The 16,020-nt window shown below is 38.4% G+C and overlaps 4 protein-coding genes across 4 annotated transcripts; 1 reads left to right on the forward strand and 3 right to left on the reverse strand.

Annotated features, from left to right (window-relative positions):
* Window positions 1-1,149: 1,149 nt before the first annotated feature.
* LOC147296774 (polyphenol oxidase, chloroplastic-like) lies at window positions 1,150-2,112 on the reverse strand. Its single transcript, XM_086234705.1, has one exon. The coding sequence runs from the start codon at window positions 2,064-2,066 to the stop codon at window positions 1,401-1,403; it is 666 nt and encodes a 221-aa protein (XP_086090831.1). The 5' UTR covers window positions 2,067-2,112; the 3' UTR covers window positions 1,150-1,400.
* Window positions 2,113-2,972: 860 nt separating this feature from the next.
* On the reverse strand, window positions 2,973-3,841 carry LOC147296775 (polyphenol oxidase latent form, chloroplastic-like). Its single transcript, XM_086234695.1, has one exon. It carries the CDS (start codon window positions 3,784-3,786, stop codon window positions 3,118-3,120), a length of 669 nt encoding a protein of 222 aa, XP_086090821.1. The 5' UTR covers window positions 3,787-3,841; the 3' UTR covers window positions 2,973-3,117.
* A 3,733-nt stretch (window positions 3,842-7,574) lies between these two features.
* Window positions 7,575-9,927, forward strand: LOC147296776 (1,3-beta-glucan synthase component (DUF1218)). The gene is made up of 3 exons (XM_086240229.1): window positions 7,575-7,733; window positions 8,938-9,137; window positions 9,280-9,927. The coding sequence occupies exons 1-3, from the start codon at window positions 7,644-7,646 to the stop codon at window positions 9,533-9,535; spliced, it is 546 nt and encodes a 181-aa protein (XP_086096355.1). The 5' UTR covers window positions 7,575-7,643; the 3' UTR covers window positions 9,536-9,927.
* Window positions 9,928-10,813: 886 nt separating this feature from the next.
* LOC147296777 (uncharacterized) lies at window positions 10,814-12,297 on the reverse strand. The gene has a single exon (XM_086240219.1). The coding sequence runs from the start codon at window positions 11,908-11,910 to the stop codon at window positions 11,017-11,019; it is 894 nt and encodes a 297-aa protein (XP_086096345.1). The 5' UTR covers window positions 11,911-12,297; the 3' UTR covers window positions 10,814-11,016.
* Between the last annotated feature and the right edge of the window lie 3,723 nt (window positions 12,298-16,020).

The raw sequence follows: 16,020 nt of genomic DNA on the forward strand, positions 1-16,020 counted from the left end.
ACAGAAAAAGAGAGATGGAGCTAGTGGTCAGAGAGGGTAGGGAGGTGGGTGGGTCACTAGGTTGGGTGGCCGACGCGGGGGAGGCGGAGGGAGAAAGGTTCGGGGCTGGGCTTGGGCTGGGGTTTCGGGGAGAGAGAGAGAGAGAGAGGAGAGGGGCATGGAAAGAGAGGGGGTGGGTGGCCGGGTGGGTCGGAGATGTGGTGGCTGGGGTCGGCGGCAAGGTGGCTAGGGTCGGAGAGGTGGGTGGGTCTCGGAGGGAGAAGGGTGGGTGGCCGGGTGAGTGTTTGGTTTTTTTGTTTTTGTTTTTTTTAATTTAATTATTGTGTTTTAAATTTTTTAAATAATTATTTCATTTTTAAAAGATTATTTCATTTATTATTATTTGTTATCTACGTGACATTTTTTAAAAGGTATGTCAGTGTGCCACGTAGGCAATTAACGGCTTCCCTGACGGAATAGTTGACGGAGGTACCTGTGTGTGCAAAATCAGTAGTTGAGGTACATCTGAGCAATTTTTTTATTGGGGTACTCAAGTGAATAAAGGTGTATACTTGAGATACTTGCATGTAATCTGTCCTAAATAAAAAATTACAATTGCTTTGCCTAGGTGATGACGTGATGGGGTAGGACGAGACAATGCGTAGGTATAACGAGCCAGGTTAAATTGGCCTGACCCATAAAGTATTGGGCTCAAGCCCCATCGGACTTTGAGATCACATTCGGTTGGAAGTTGGACCTGGGCAACATAGTGCATGCCTAAACTTGTCCATATGGCTGGGTTACTCGGGTCAGGTCAAACCGACCCCTTATCGTGTAAGGCTGTAAGCAACCTCGAGTCATCGAGTGTCGAGCAGTTGAAATACTTAACATTATATTGTCGTCATTTTTTTTTTTTTGGATTAATTGTTCTTATTGTGTTTGTTAATCGTTAGCATATGCGCATTTTGTGGATGTGATTTGTTAGACAACTGAGTATCATATATGATCTTAGCGAGTATGTTTTCAATATATATTGCATAGTTATTGGTGTTGAATGAATGAAATTTGTTGGAGATTCAAGTAAAGAAATCAGTCTGGTTTTCCGATAAAGAGAAATCAAAGATACAAAAACTAACCGATGATGAGTTATTTAACAGAACCAGAGAGGCAGAAGAAACAGAGGTGCTTCGGTCTGATATTTGAACAAGAGTTACAAGACCCTTAATGTTCTGTTGTTAAGCAAAGCAAACAGAATTACAGAAAGCATTAATAACATGAAAGTTGGAACAAAAACAACCATTACAACACCAGAAATGAAAACCTGATAAAACATAAAACCAGAGAGAACCAATTAATTACAGGGTAATTAATTGAACTGAAGTTGGGTTAAGTGGTGTTTGCATTATTTGTGAGTAATTAATCTAGGAACTGAGAAACTCGATCTTGATGCGACCAATAGTGACGGGTCGTTTCACATACTTGGGCACCAAAGTAACCTTGATACTGTCATCATCGTCAGCACCCAAATCCTCCAACAAGTCCGTGATCCCAAGCCTAAGGCTGGTCGTTACCTTCTTCCGCCTATGCGGCAAATACACGAAGCTCCCGGCGAACTCGGACTTGTCGGGTCGACTCAGCGAGTCCTCGTCATCGTTCACATGTACGTCGAACTTCACAGCCTCGTCGGCTACGAACTCGATGCACTGAATCGCCAACACCTCCTCTTCCTCCTCCTTCTCCTTCTTGGTCCTCGACTTCTTCGGCCTCGGCACGATCACACTGATCACCGAGTCGAGAGTAATCGGGAACTCAGTGAGTTCCACCACCTTGTTTGGCGTGACCGCGGCGGCTTCGAATTCGCCGAAGCTCCGTGCTGTTAGTTCGCTCATCTTTGATCCACCGTATAGCCCTCCGATAGTACCGATCAGCAGGTTTCTCCTGTTCAATTTTGATGGGTTCGTTGAGCACCCTCTCAAATTAAAGCGAGGCTTTGAAATTGGGGAATGGGTTTGAAAGATGGGACAGATTGAACAAGAGGTGGAGATGGCGGTGGAGTAAGTGGTACCAATTGGTGCTGGAGACGCCATGGTTGCTGTTTTTTAATTAATATAGGACGCTGTGTTTTGTATTCTTTCATATACAAGTTTGACTAGTTGATGTTAAATTGTTAACCTTGGTGTCGGTATTGGGGTCACGTGGAAAGGAAACAAAGCCTTACTCAAATGTCATCACCAGTAATGACCTTATATTAATCTCTTATGATCCTTTCGTCCCTTTAACGGGGCATGGCATATAACTTAACTTGTATACTTGATCAAGTTGGGATTCGGTCCATAATTCATATTAATATAATAATTATAAGCTAATAATTGAGATTCAAATGTGCAATAATGTCAAGTGTCCCAAATTTGTGTATCACCACTTTTTATTAGTTAAGCAATATATTTGTGGCATTCAAAATGTGGTCTCTTTGGCATTGGTTTTGTATTGTTTTGCTGCGTTAGTATGAATATCTTACGAGTTGTTTGAAAATTGGAATATCTCTCGTGTGTGGCAACTTCTAACCCTTTAATTAATTTGTTGTTTAAGTTGTAGGCTTGTAGCTAGCTCTTTCTCATCCCACATCGGAAAGGAAAGTGAGCATCCACCACCACTTTTCTCCGGACCTACTATCTTCTGTGGGTCGGAAGAGTGCGTGTGGGGGTCTCTTTTGAAGTTTAAAATGCTTGAACCAACTGTTTTTGGGCCTCCATTATTTTTTTCCATTTTGAAAGCCCAAATCTTGATGACCCAATCCAACCCTGTTTTTTTTGAGTCAAATACTCACTTGATTGTTTAAGATTGGGTTTGCGGTGCATTAGCCTTGAGCATCGCTATTGCTGTCTTGGTTTTACTTTTTTTTTAATTGGAAAAAGTTCAAAAACCTTGCAGTCATTTGCAATAGTCCATATTCCTACAAAAATATATGATGAGATATGGTTAGTCGTGTCAAATACCAGATCACAAGACATGTAGAGTTTTATTACAGATATGGGGGATGAAGTAGACAGCAGTAGCTGCACGGATACATATACGCACAAGATCAAAATGGAGTATTTCCTCGCACTGAACAACTTAATTAAGTAGCTTAATTCTAGATTAGGCACTGAAATAATCGATCTTGATCCCACGAATGGTGACAGTAGCTTGTACAAACCTAGGCACCAAAGTGACCTTAATACTGCTATCATCGTCTGCTCCCAAGACCTCCAACAAGTCCGTTATCCCCAGATTGAGGTTGGTTTTCACCTTCTTATTGTACTGTGGCAAATACACTAAGCTCCCCGCAAACTCGGCCTTGTCTGGCCGACTCAGCGAGTCCTCATCATCATTCACATGCACATCAAACTTCAAAGCCTTATTCGCCACAAACTCAATGCCTTCAATCACCAACACCTCCTCTTCATCTTCCTTCTCCTTCTTGCTCCTCGACCTCTTCGGCCTCGGCACAATAACACTAGTCACCGACCCCAAAGTTATTGGGAACTCACTGCTCTCCACCACCACTGCCGCATTTGCTGCCCCAAAAGGTCTACAAGGGCTCGCCAGAACGAGCCCTCCTAAACCAACCAGCACATTTCTCCTATCCAACTTTACAATACAGTTTTTCTGGTCATGATCATGATTACTATTGATTGTTGCTTTGCATGATCCTCTAGTGCGATTTCTGGCTAAAGAAATCTGTGATTTGTTTGGAAATTTAAAGATGTGATAGATTGCAGGGGTGGAGTAGGTGGAAATTGTTGTGGTGGTGGATGGTAATGCCATGACTTTGTTTTTTGTATATGAGTGATGAACAACTTTATGGTGCTGTATAATTTGTAATGGCCAATCACAGCCACAAACTCTGATCTATATAGGCATTTAATTCTTATTGATAAGGACGAAAGTTTTTGTTATCGATCGGGGCCCTACATTTCTCAAAATCACGCCCAACCCACATGACTTTTACGACACGTCCCAAGTTGCTAATATCCTCACTCTTCAGTGTCGTCTGTCGGCTGCCAACACTTCACTTGCTCGGTTGCTAACTCGTCCAAACGCTTTGGGTTCGATTTAAGTTGCATTGGGCTTGAGCTGGCCCAATTTTCCAGATGCGGAGGATTATGACCCGGCCCAACCAAAATGTATTATAAAAAAAAAAAAACAAGAACAACGAAACTCTCAAACTATCAAATAACAAAATGTTTATTATGAAAATGTAGAGTGTTGTCCTGCATTCAAAAAATTATAACATTGCATTGTGGCTTATAAGGCTATGTTTAATATTGAGAGTGAGAGTGAAAGTAAATCTTAGCCCTCAATTGTTGATTAGTGGGCCGGAATTTGAGAGTGAGAGTAAATAAGGATAAAATTTGAGAGTAATCTATGCAAAAATTGAGAGCGAGAGCTTGAGAGAAATGGGGGTGGTGAAATGACTTTCTCGTCCTTTTGCTTTTATTTGGGTTGATTACTTTTTGTTGAAATAAAGGTAATGTTTAAGGGTGAAATGAGAAAGCAACAAAAGAAGAAAAAGTTGCTAACAGCTTTACTGTAGCACAGCAAAGGTGCGCGACTCTCTTTGCTGATGACGTGTGGTGCACCAATGGTCTAGATTAAAGGATCGTTGATTTGCAACGGTCCCTTTAATCGATCTTTATTTTTTTTAAAAAAAGGCCCAAATATGTGACGCGATCAGTTTTTTTTTTTGTTTTTTTTATTTGACCATTGGTGATCAACGGCTCCCATTTAATTACCGTTATAATTAAAATAAAAAATATAGGAAAAAAATTTAACTTAAAAATTATAACGACTATTTCATCACTTTTCCTATAAGAGCATCCACCATATTTTTTCACACATCCATTTATCTTTTGCATACTAAATTGTTGTAAAAAAATTTTCTTTTAACACTCTCTTTCAGGATGTATTTCACCGTCGAAACAAGTTGAAAGACAATTTGGTGGAGAAAAAAAATATAAATTATAATTTAGGTCATAAAATGAAATATTCAATATTGACTTTAAATTAAAAATCTCAATAAAATTAAACTAATGGTATAAATTTTATAAATATTTAAGTTATAAATTATAACTTAACCATCAATTAATCTCAATTAGACTTAATTTAATTAGGTACAATTGTATTACTCTCAGCTATTACTCTTAGTATCACTGCAGCTTCAGCACATATTACTATCTCTCCCAGATCACAAAATCATTTTTCAGGCCATGTATTACTCTCACTCTCACTCTCACTCTCACCTTATGTTACTTTTCACATTGCCGATTGGTTTTTAGATGAATATCTAAATTTTTTTATGATATCAGAGCAGGTTCACCCACGTGTGTTAGATTGAGTGATCACACGTGCTCCACGTCACCCAATATGATTACAAGTTGTCCACATGTTAGGCTTGAGTGACGCTACACGTGTTGGGCCGGCGTGTGAGATCGTGGAGTGTTATTCCACATTAAAAAATTATAATCTTGCACAGTGGCTAATAAGGATCTTGGGCTACTCCTCACATTGTTAATTGGTTTTGGGATCAGAGCAGGTTCACCACGTGTGTTAGGCTGAATGACCACGTGACCACACGTGCTCCACGTTACCCAATATGATTGAGATTGTGGAGTGTTGTTCCACATTGAAAAATTATAACCTTGCATAGTGACTTATAAGGGTCTTAGGCTACTCCTTATATTGTCAATTAATTTTGAAATTAATGACTAGATTGATTTATAACAGTATAATGTGATTATTTTTGTAAAATATTTCTTTATTTCATAGAGAAAATCTAAAAAGTGCTGTATCTGGCGTTATTTTGCATTGTAGTACGAGTAGTACTGCATGTACATTAATTTGTACTACGTCTAGGTGTGTACTAAATGTACTTGCAACCAGGTAATTTCGGCATTAATTGTACATAAATTATATGTATTTGTGTGTATATAATCAGCGCAGTGCAACCATAATCAGCTTGCAGCTAGCACTATCCACTGCATCTAATTATGAAGTAAGTTTTCTAGTCTGTGTGATTTCTCTATTTAATTTCATATGTTGCTTTGACTATGACTATGACTACTTATATACTACGGGCTCAAGGCACTAATTAATTTGAGTGGTTAATTTGTTATCAGGGATTGGATACGATATATATAATCTGTGTCAAATTTCCAGTCCATGCTTACAGAGTGAGTCCATTCAATTTCCTTCAGTATCTACATGAAGCTATGGCAGGCACAATTTGTATGCAATCAGAAGTGGGATGATCAGTTCTTATACATTGGCCCCAAGTCCCCAAACAAGTCACTTATCATTGTACGCATGTTACTACTTTAATCTTGTTTCTTTTGTTGATTACAAGCAGGCTATACACAAACAAAACTGGGGTGACCATTTCTTATACCTTGGCACCAAAGTCACCACTAGACTGCTATCGTATCAATTCGTCCTCCAACAAGTCCGTTATCCCTATATGCAGGCTATACTTTTCATCATAAAATAGATGTGAAATAAGATGAAAAATAGCCTTCATATAGAGATAACTGACCTGTTGGAGGAGGAGTTGAGGATGATAACAGTCTAGTGGTGACTTTGGTGCCAAGGTATGAAAAATGGTCACCCCAATTTTATTTGTATATAACCTGCATTTAAACAAAAGATAAAAAGATAAAAAGTAATTGACCTGCATACAAAATGAGCTCAACCATGATTGACACTCGACAGAATGAGCGGGTTGGATGGGTATAGTAACGGTCCAGCGCAAATCTTGCAAGTTGAATTTGGAGTCTGATGCACACCGCAAGTGACCTCAATGCTTAGGGAGAAGGAAGAGTCCATATATATGGGCTTTGTATTGTTTTGGGCCTTGTTTTGTCTTGGTGTGTATATGGTTGTTTTTTATGGGCCTGTGTTTTGTGTGGTGTAAATATAATGAATTTTGGTCTTGTAAAGTTAGGATTATGGATTTGGGCTTTGAACTTATTGTTGGCATATTTCCAACCAATACTAGCAAAATGGGCCAGCCTATCTTTGTAATGTTTAGACCAGAAAAAAATCTTTGTAATCTGTTTTATTATTATATATGCTAAAGAAAAATTATTGTTGCCCTCTCTTCAATCTCTTATTAGTCATTACCATTTACCAACAAAGAGTGCTACCATAAAAGGTCAAATTTAAATCCTCTCTCCTAAATAAAAAACAATAGTAAACTGTGAAAAGCAAACCCACTTGTTCTGTCCTTTGGAGCTTTGCAAACCTTTGTAAGAGAATCTCGGTTTGCCTTATTTGCCGAGGCGGCGGGGCTACTTTATTTTATATTTTTAATTAATTTTTCGAGCTCTTTGTCATTTTTAATCTTCACCACCAAGTAAAAAAGTGGGATCTTTTTGTTTTTGTTTTTCTTCTAAAAATAGTGAAGAAGTGGGTGTCTTTCGAACAGTAGCGCGTGCGTTTTGTGTGGGTGGTCCACTGGTCCTTAATAATAATTAAATTGAGCAACAGCCAAGTAGCCAACAACGTTATATATGACAGTAACATCCCTTTTATCTTCTTGGCGTCCTTGGAACATTGCTCTTTATCTTCTTTATGTCCCCCGGGGTTTAGACTTTGAAAAAGAGAGGTTTTGTGGGCTTTCGAAAGGCATGGCTTCAACACTGTTACTGGTTGTCGTTTTTGTGTTTGATCTGATTGCTTTTGCGCTTGCTGTAGCTGCTGAGCAGAGAAGGTCCACTGTAAGCTCCTCTCTCTCTTGAAATTGTTTCGTATGTCATATGGTTTTTAATTTACAACTGTTCCTGTTCTTTTTCTCCTCTTTTCTCTCTTTTTTTTTGGTTTCTCGTTTGTAGAATTAGGGGTGTATTGGTTGATTCATTGGAGGGTTTTCTTGGTTCATTCTTGTATGTAAGGTTTTATTGAAGCTTGATGCATGTTAGTTTGTGGAGGGGGTTTGTGAGTTTTTGAAAGTTTTAAGAAAAAGATGCTATTTTGATGAATTTTTGTTGCAGCAATACTTTATTTTCGCCTTTAGACATTGGGATTAATATATAGTTGTTTCAGTGTCATCTTCAGTGTCTGTCCAAAGATATGAACAAGTCAGTGGGAAGCATGAAACCCAGTATTTAAACCAAAATTTAGGATTAATTTGTTATATAATATTGATTAGAAAAAGTTAGAGAAATCACTGGAAATAGTCTAGGACTTGAGAATGAAGCCTCCATATCAATTAGTATGTAAATTTTATTAAATTATCTGGTGAGGAAATGAATTTCTTTTGAAAGTAAAGCCAATGCTGACTTGCCAGGACTAGTTACTTAGTGGCTTTGATAAGAGGGCGCGTCTGAATCTGGCAAATTTTTTGAACTAGAGAAGTCCAATATTGGCTATGGAGGGAAACATTTGTTATCTTATATAGATGATTGAATGCTATCCTTCTGGTATTTAATTAATTCAAGATGCTTGTAGAAATCCCATAAAGTGGTGGTGGAAGTACCTATGCCAATGAATTATGCCATTATATTGCCATAAATTGTTTAATCTCTATTTCCCATATGTCTCCACCAATTACCCTAACTCATCTTAATTAATTTCCCTTTAACTTCCTTGTTTCTGCCTTCACATTTTTTTCTTTCAAAGATGAATTGGTTAGAATGTGAATTTTGCTTGTGGATGCTACTCATTTCCAAGATTCTTAATCAGCATAACATGCATAGCTATAGGGTATACTTAAAATTTGACTCTGATCTTGAGTTGAGATTGATGTGAAATTCTTGAAATTAGATATCTCATAAGCCAAAGCAGAGAAATCTTATAAAATGTGTGTAACCCTCTGCGTTCTACAAGAATTGCAGGGACAGTTTGAGTTATTTCAGTGGAACTGGAGCACATATTAGTTTAGTGATGCGTGGTCCTAATTCATCTTTTATTTCACACTGGCAGGCCAAGATTCAAACTCAAGCAAATTCCAGCTATTGTGTGTATGATTCTGACATTGCAACTGGCTTAGGTGTGGGGTCACTTCTGTTCCTGTTGGCAAGTCAAGTTCTTATAATGGTGGCAAGTCGATGCTTGTGCTTTGGAAAGGCTATGAGACCCAGTGCTTCTAGGGCATGGGCTATCACCCTATTCATTACCACCTGGTATGTGCTTGCATAACGTTTAATGGGATAACTTGGTCATGCTCAGAGATTATAATCTTTAGGCTTTCCAAAGATATATATGCTATTCTTATATTCCAATCCCATACTTCAAATTGATTGATGCATCACATTGAATGTACAGGGTGTTTTTTCTTATTGCTGAGGCTTGCCTGCTTGCGGGTTCAGTGAGAAATGCCTACCACACAAGGTACAGGACTCTGTTTCAGAATGAAAAAATTACATGTGAGACATTGAGGAAAGGAATCTTTGGGGCCGGCGCTGCCTTTGTCGTCTTCACAGGCATATTCTCCGAGCTTTATTATGTTAGTCATTCCAGGGCTAACGATTCCCCAGTACCCTATAGCAGAGACACCGGCGTGAGGATGCAGAACCTTTAGGACCAACTTGAGGGAGTGTGAATGTGACATTCTATTGTCACATGTAGTTGGTTGAGTAGCATGTTTATCTTACGATTATGGACTGGGGTAACAGGACTTGTGATTGAGTTGTTCATGATTTATGTATGATACGGAGTTCAATAGGGTGAGGATTTTACTCTAGTTTTGTGTTCTCTATGTCTCTTAAAATGTTATAACATGGAGTTTATCGTCCAATTCTTTGATGCTGGTTTTTTCCTGCCATAAGATGCGTATTACGAGGAACCACCCCATTCGTGTGAGAGGTGGTCACACTAGGACCGCCCCATTGAAGACTAGGAAGGTAATCAACTTTGCAATCCTACGCCTATAAAACGAGTTGCACAGACAGATAGACAGTTGCCCGAGAGTACAAAGTACTTCAAACCATGTGTTGAAGCATTGGATTATGGAAGCAGTGAGAGGGGTAAGTGTAGGACCACATTGTTGGCGTTTCCAATAATGTGCAGTTTGTGATAAACAAGTTCCAAGTACTTTCGGTTTCATCTGCTCCATCTCTGAACTCTATTTTTAAACAATGTAGTACAAATGCCTACATGCCTCAGATCATTGTGGCCCCAACATGCACATGCTCAATCGTTAATTAGAAAAAGACCACTTTTGAATGGAGCTTCATTTTAGTGCTCAAACTAGGAACCATCAAATGCACAGCTCAACGAAAAAAGAAGAGTCACAATATGCAATATGGACAGACATTTTTAAGCACTTTAATATAAGAACATAAAAATTAATGTTTTGAAAATTACTTTACAGCCAAAATTGTGTGGGGGAGTAGATGCAAAGCGTGATTCGGAAGCAGTGGCCAAAATCCCTGTAATCTTATTCAGATGTCCAAATATGCATACATCATGTATATCCACAAGAATCTTCCATCACATTCTGTCAGTCAGCCCTGCTGTCTATCAGACCCCATTTTCTAGCTCATCATCGTCCCTAATCCCTATCACAAACCACTCCTAAAAATTCTATCAAATTAATTCCATAATTTAAAAAATAACCCCATTTCTATAACAATTATTGCTCAGCATTGATCGTTCGAATGCTCAATAAGGGTAATTGTTCGAAGAGGGTTCTGAACATCTGTATTGGAAAATTCGCGTATATAGTATACTGTGTATTCCATCAAATAGAGAACTGCAAGAGTTACAAATGGACATTTTAATTCTTAAGTAGCCTCAGAAGCTGAAACCTAAAAAAGACAGCTTCAAAAACAGTCTACATCTCTCTGTGCAAATTACAAGATTGAGAGAGAAATTAATTAAAACTACCAGAAATTTATCACCTCAAGAAAAATATAAACTGACACAACAAACTGACAATGACATGATTCAGAGAAAGAGACTGTTCAATTTCTTTGGTCATACATACACACCCAATTCAAATAGAGAAACCTGTAGACACCTCTAAGTAAATAATCAATATGGTTAATTAACTCGACCCTTTCATGGCTTGACATGATCAGAATCATCCCAAGGGACATTGAGATCAGTAGAAACAAGGGTTTCAATGTCCTCCCAATTCCAGTCGTTTGACATAATGTCCATGCCACTGCCTGTTGATATTGTAGCGGGCACTTTCCAATTCGGCTGATCAGTGGTTGTGGTAATGGTTGGCTCCTCCATGGCTTTGAATTCTTCGCAATAGGGGTTATAAACATTTGAGGATTGAAAAGATGTTGAAATTGAAGGCAGGCTTGTGTCAAATGAAGTGGAAGTAGTTGAACTCGAGAAGGGAAACCTTAGGTTCATACTCTGAAGAAAAGGCAGAGTACTCAAACCTGATGATGATGATGATGAAAAGATGATATCGTTGTTATTGCCCAATTGGCTTGAGCTCATGGTATTCAAATTCTGTGGTGGCAGCGAAGATGGTGGACGAATCAGGGCCTGGTAGAGAGCTTCAGACATGTGATCAGGATCTGTTTGATCAATTGCCATGTGGGTATTATTGAGCCGAGTGGTAGTGGTGGTGGTGGTGGTGGTGGCTGTGGCTGCAGAGTCATGACTCGTTGTTGTGCTTGATTTTCTGGGGCGGCGCTTGTTTTTGCGGCCGCCGCCAACAGGGACGTTCCGGAGAGTCCCGCCTTTGGTCCAATGCCTCTTGCAAGCTCTGCAGAAGTGCCTTGGCTGCGACTTGTTGTAGTTGTTGTAGTAGCAAAACTTGGTGTTTGTGGACTCACACCTTGGACAAGCCTCTGGTTGCTGCTGTTGTTGATTTTGGTGCTGTTGTTGACGCCTCACTGAAGGCGCTTTCGGTACCTGAAAGGTCTGAGCTTGACACAAGGCCTCACTCCAATCCAGCCCATCACCATGAACCTGCTTCGTACTCAACCCCATCTCCTAAAACACCCTAAAAATTTACCCTGAAACAATGAACCAATTGATTAAGAGTGGTGATGATATATAAGCAAGCCTTCTTTGTGACCCGGATGAAGCCAATAGGGTACCACCGCGTTGATCCAAGGAAATGGGTATTTTTATGGTTTCAGGTGCAATGAAATGCCTAGGAAGCTGATGAGAAGTGAGCATGTCTTTGATGAGTCTCCAATAGGTCTTATTTTAAGCTATTATATTAACTATATATATGTAAAAGGAATGATGACTATTATAACAAGAATAAGATGATGATGATCGAAAATTTCTTAAAAGCTAGCTGTGTATGGTCCAAATGGTTTTGATTGATTTATGTGGGGTTTGGAACTTGTGGGTGGTGGCAACCCTATAAGAAATTATGCAGCTTTGGTGACAATCAATAATACCTTATTATATGCTAGCTCATCTTGGCTTCAATTCCCACAATTTTATAGAAAGAAAGGGATAGTGGGGTAAATTAGTAATAAGATCGAGAAGCAACGTGGAGAAGAAGAATAGGAAGAGAGAGAGAGAGAATTACTTAACCCCGAAGGTGAAGGTGGGTTGCTGACACTTGGCTGCTTAAAAACCATTGATAGTGCTCTATATGTTGGCGATGTAAAAAGAACATATTATATCCTACGTAGATGTGCATGTAATGCTATAATAATTTTAAAAATTCTTCTTCCATAAGTTAAAATTTAGGATAATAATTTTGATAACTTGTGAACATGTAAAGGAATAAAAGTAGACTATATACGGTCCAGGGGCTAGGTGGTCTTGTTTGATTTGTAAGTTTGTAACTTGTAAGTAGTAGCTGTTTGTGTTTGTTATAGAAGGGTGGCGGGTAGACCCAGTTTTGTAGTGATAAAATGAAACAGTTTGGCATCACGTGGGCACTAGTGGAGTACTAGCTACAACGGAGGTTTTGATGATCCTATGGGCCTATCTACATGTGATTACATGTTACAAGTTGGCGTATATGTGTTCCATCGCATCCATGCACCATGCAAATGTGCAATATTATAGCTACAAGTTCCAAGGAGTAAAATTTCGGTTTCGAGGAAATTTTCGATGGAAATTTCGACGGAAATTTTCGTGGAAATTTCGATTAAAATTTCGATTTCGATAAAATTAGATAAAAACGACGAAAATTGCTATTAAAATACGGAAATTTTGAATGAAACTTGACCATATGCTTATTTAACATATTATCTACTGTATTGATAAAAAACATTGAAAAAATCAAATTATATAGTAGGTTTTATGTAATATAAGATGAATATAATGCGCACTGGTGATAAATACTATTAAAAAAATGGGTCACTAATTAATAATTATATAAATAACACCTCACATTTGCTCAGTCTGACCTATGTACCCCACTGTAACTCTATTATTTTATTAATCTTCAGATCCAAAACTAACTTGCTGTGTAGCCTGTGTTATGTCTTTTTTCCTTTTTTTACTAATATACCATATTATGTTTTTTTTTAAAATAAATAATAGTAATGGACTAAGTTGACTAACCGACTAAGTACTATTTAGTATTTAGTATTTACTAATCAAAGTTATCAAACTCGGACAAAAAAAAAAAGTACTAATCAATTTATATATATTAATCACTGGGGCTGCTGTATACTAGAGGGATAGGAAAATATCTAAGTTTATTTGGCACGTGTGCACATCTAAGTGGAGTGGCTATGGTCACGTTAGGAGAGAGGAATTCTAAGTAAAATAATTATTTTAATATTTAATGAAATTGGAAGAAGAACAATTTCTAAGAAGTAAGAAGCCTGTATATCAGTATATGGAAACTGTAAATCCAAACTTTTCTTTTTTTTGGCCACTAGCGTAAATCCAAACTTAAATGAATAAAAAACTATCATAATATTTTTGTTTATTAATCAACAATTGTCTCTATGAGATACTGATGTAATCCCTAGACCAAATTTGACAAAGACAATTCGGGATCAAGCACAGACTCCTCACCCAAACGACCACCACCAGAGGCGAGCCGCCATTGAAGAAGCTCCAGAAGAAGTTCGCCAAGAACGAGGACAACTACGGCGACTGCGAGAAGCTCGCCAAGGTTTTCCTGCAGGAGCTCAACACGTTCGAGATCCCCCTCCTCAAGAGCAAAGCCGTGGTGGAGGCGAATGTCAGGGAGAAGCCCAACTTCGACGAGTTGAGGGAGGAGATCAACACGCAGATATTGCAGGCGGAGAAGACAGAGTGAAGAGTGAGAGAGAGTCACGCCGCGCCGGAGAAGGAGGCAACTGGGAGAGAAATCTTGTGCGCAGGGGAGAAGAAGAAATTTCGTCAAATTTCGCTAAAATTTCGACGAAATTTTACAGAAATGCATTTGAGGGAGATCGAAAATTTCGGCTGCCGAAATTTCGGCGAAATTTTCGAAATTTCGCCGAAAAATTACCGAAAATTAAGGATAATGTAATAAAATTTCGGGATCCCTGAAAAACGAAAATTTCGGCGAAATTTCGCCGAAATTTTCGAAATTTCAATCCTTGGGAGCTTCTAACTATGATGAATGCGCTAACTATGGATATGATGCCGGAAATAGACCGATTTTATATCACCCTTCAATTCGAATTAGCAAAAGCAATGGCGCTCCGGCGGGATCCTCACGGACAGAAAAAGATTGCAGTCAGTTTTATAATGATCGAGTGACATTGCTTCTTCGGCCCGAACCAAGGAATCCCTTAGATATGATGCAAAATGGATCTTGTTCTATCGTTGATCAGAGATTTCTCTATGAACAATACGAATCGGAGTTTGCCTACAACCAATTAAGGGGTAGTTTGCATGTGTTATACTGTTATGTGGCCCTCAGATTTTGTTTTCCACATAATTTTTTTTTCTTAGACACCCAAGAAGGAAACCAATTATGTATTATCCCACGCAGATCCTAAACCATGTTATAACAAATTTTTAAAAGAAGCTAATTTCCTATAAATGTTTCTAATTAATCAACTAGCAGAAGATGGTACCATTATTAGAGGAAGCTACGTACTTATTGTTCCCTCACATACAATCAAGCATACTACCTAGAAGAATTGAATTACATGGTTGTGGAGAATTTTTTTTTGCTTCTGCTTCACCTCACAATTCTCGTTAATTTTAGAACAAAACATATTCTACGGGGTATCCTCATAATGAGGTGGTTCATCGAGCATACAAATAAAACGTGTGTGAATTTTTAATTTTTATTTGCTATATACAAATAAATGACTCATTTAGTCGATATGTGGCTCTAATATAGCCACTTTCTCACGCTCAGAAACAATAATCAAGTTGTCATTAGAAACATGTGGTTTTTGAAAGAGCAGTGAATAAATAAATAATGAGTTAATATATATCATGAAGGGCTGGGACTTGGGGTAGGCAGTCACACAAATAGGACCACGAGAGCCACGTACGTGAAATATATAATTAAGGCATGCACCGCACGAAGTGCAAATTAAAAATTTGAAGCAATTAATTAATATTCCCATCTTTGTTAGATGCAGGTTGATCAAAGATCAACGACAGAGTGTAAAAGGAATTGAATCGAACTTCTATATATCTTCATGGATCGGTTGGTTGGGCAAATGTTCTTGTTTGGTCGCCTCCCACATATAATATTTACAAGGATACGACAGAATGTATGTCGTAAACGATTTAAACTTAAACAAATCAAAATTCAAAATTAAGCAAAAGAATTCTTAAAAAGTTCACCAAAGAAACGAAGCCATCATATATACCACACATTCATACTTAAATATTAATAATATTAACAATCTAATCTCACTGACCAACACGAGTTTTGGTGGCTCTCTTGCTGGTTTGCAAAGAAATAATTAGCGCTTAATTGTTTTATTGTTTACTATCATTATCACTAATTAATTATAATTTCCATGTGGGGGCTAGTAAGGGTCCAAATTAAGGTGATTGTCGTACGTGTCGCAATGTCATGGGTGTGGTAGGGCCCCTGGGATGGACCAGGTCTGCGGTTGATGGTCCCAGGTAGGAACATGGATCTGGCTGTTTAGGTTGGTGCATGCAGCACTAATTATATATATATATATATGGTCACTT

This window comes from Dryas octopetala, chromosome 1, assembly GCF_963921425.1.
Source record: "Dryas octopetala chromosome 1, drDryOcto1.1, whole genome shotgun sequence".
Classification (NCBI taxonomy): domain Eukaryota; kingdom Viridiplantae; phylum Streptophyta; class Magnoliopsida; order Rosales; family Rosaceae; genus Dryas; species Dryas octopetala.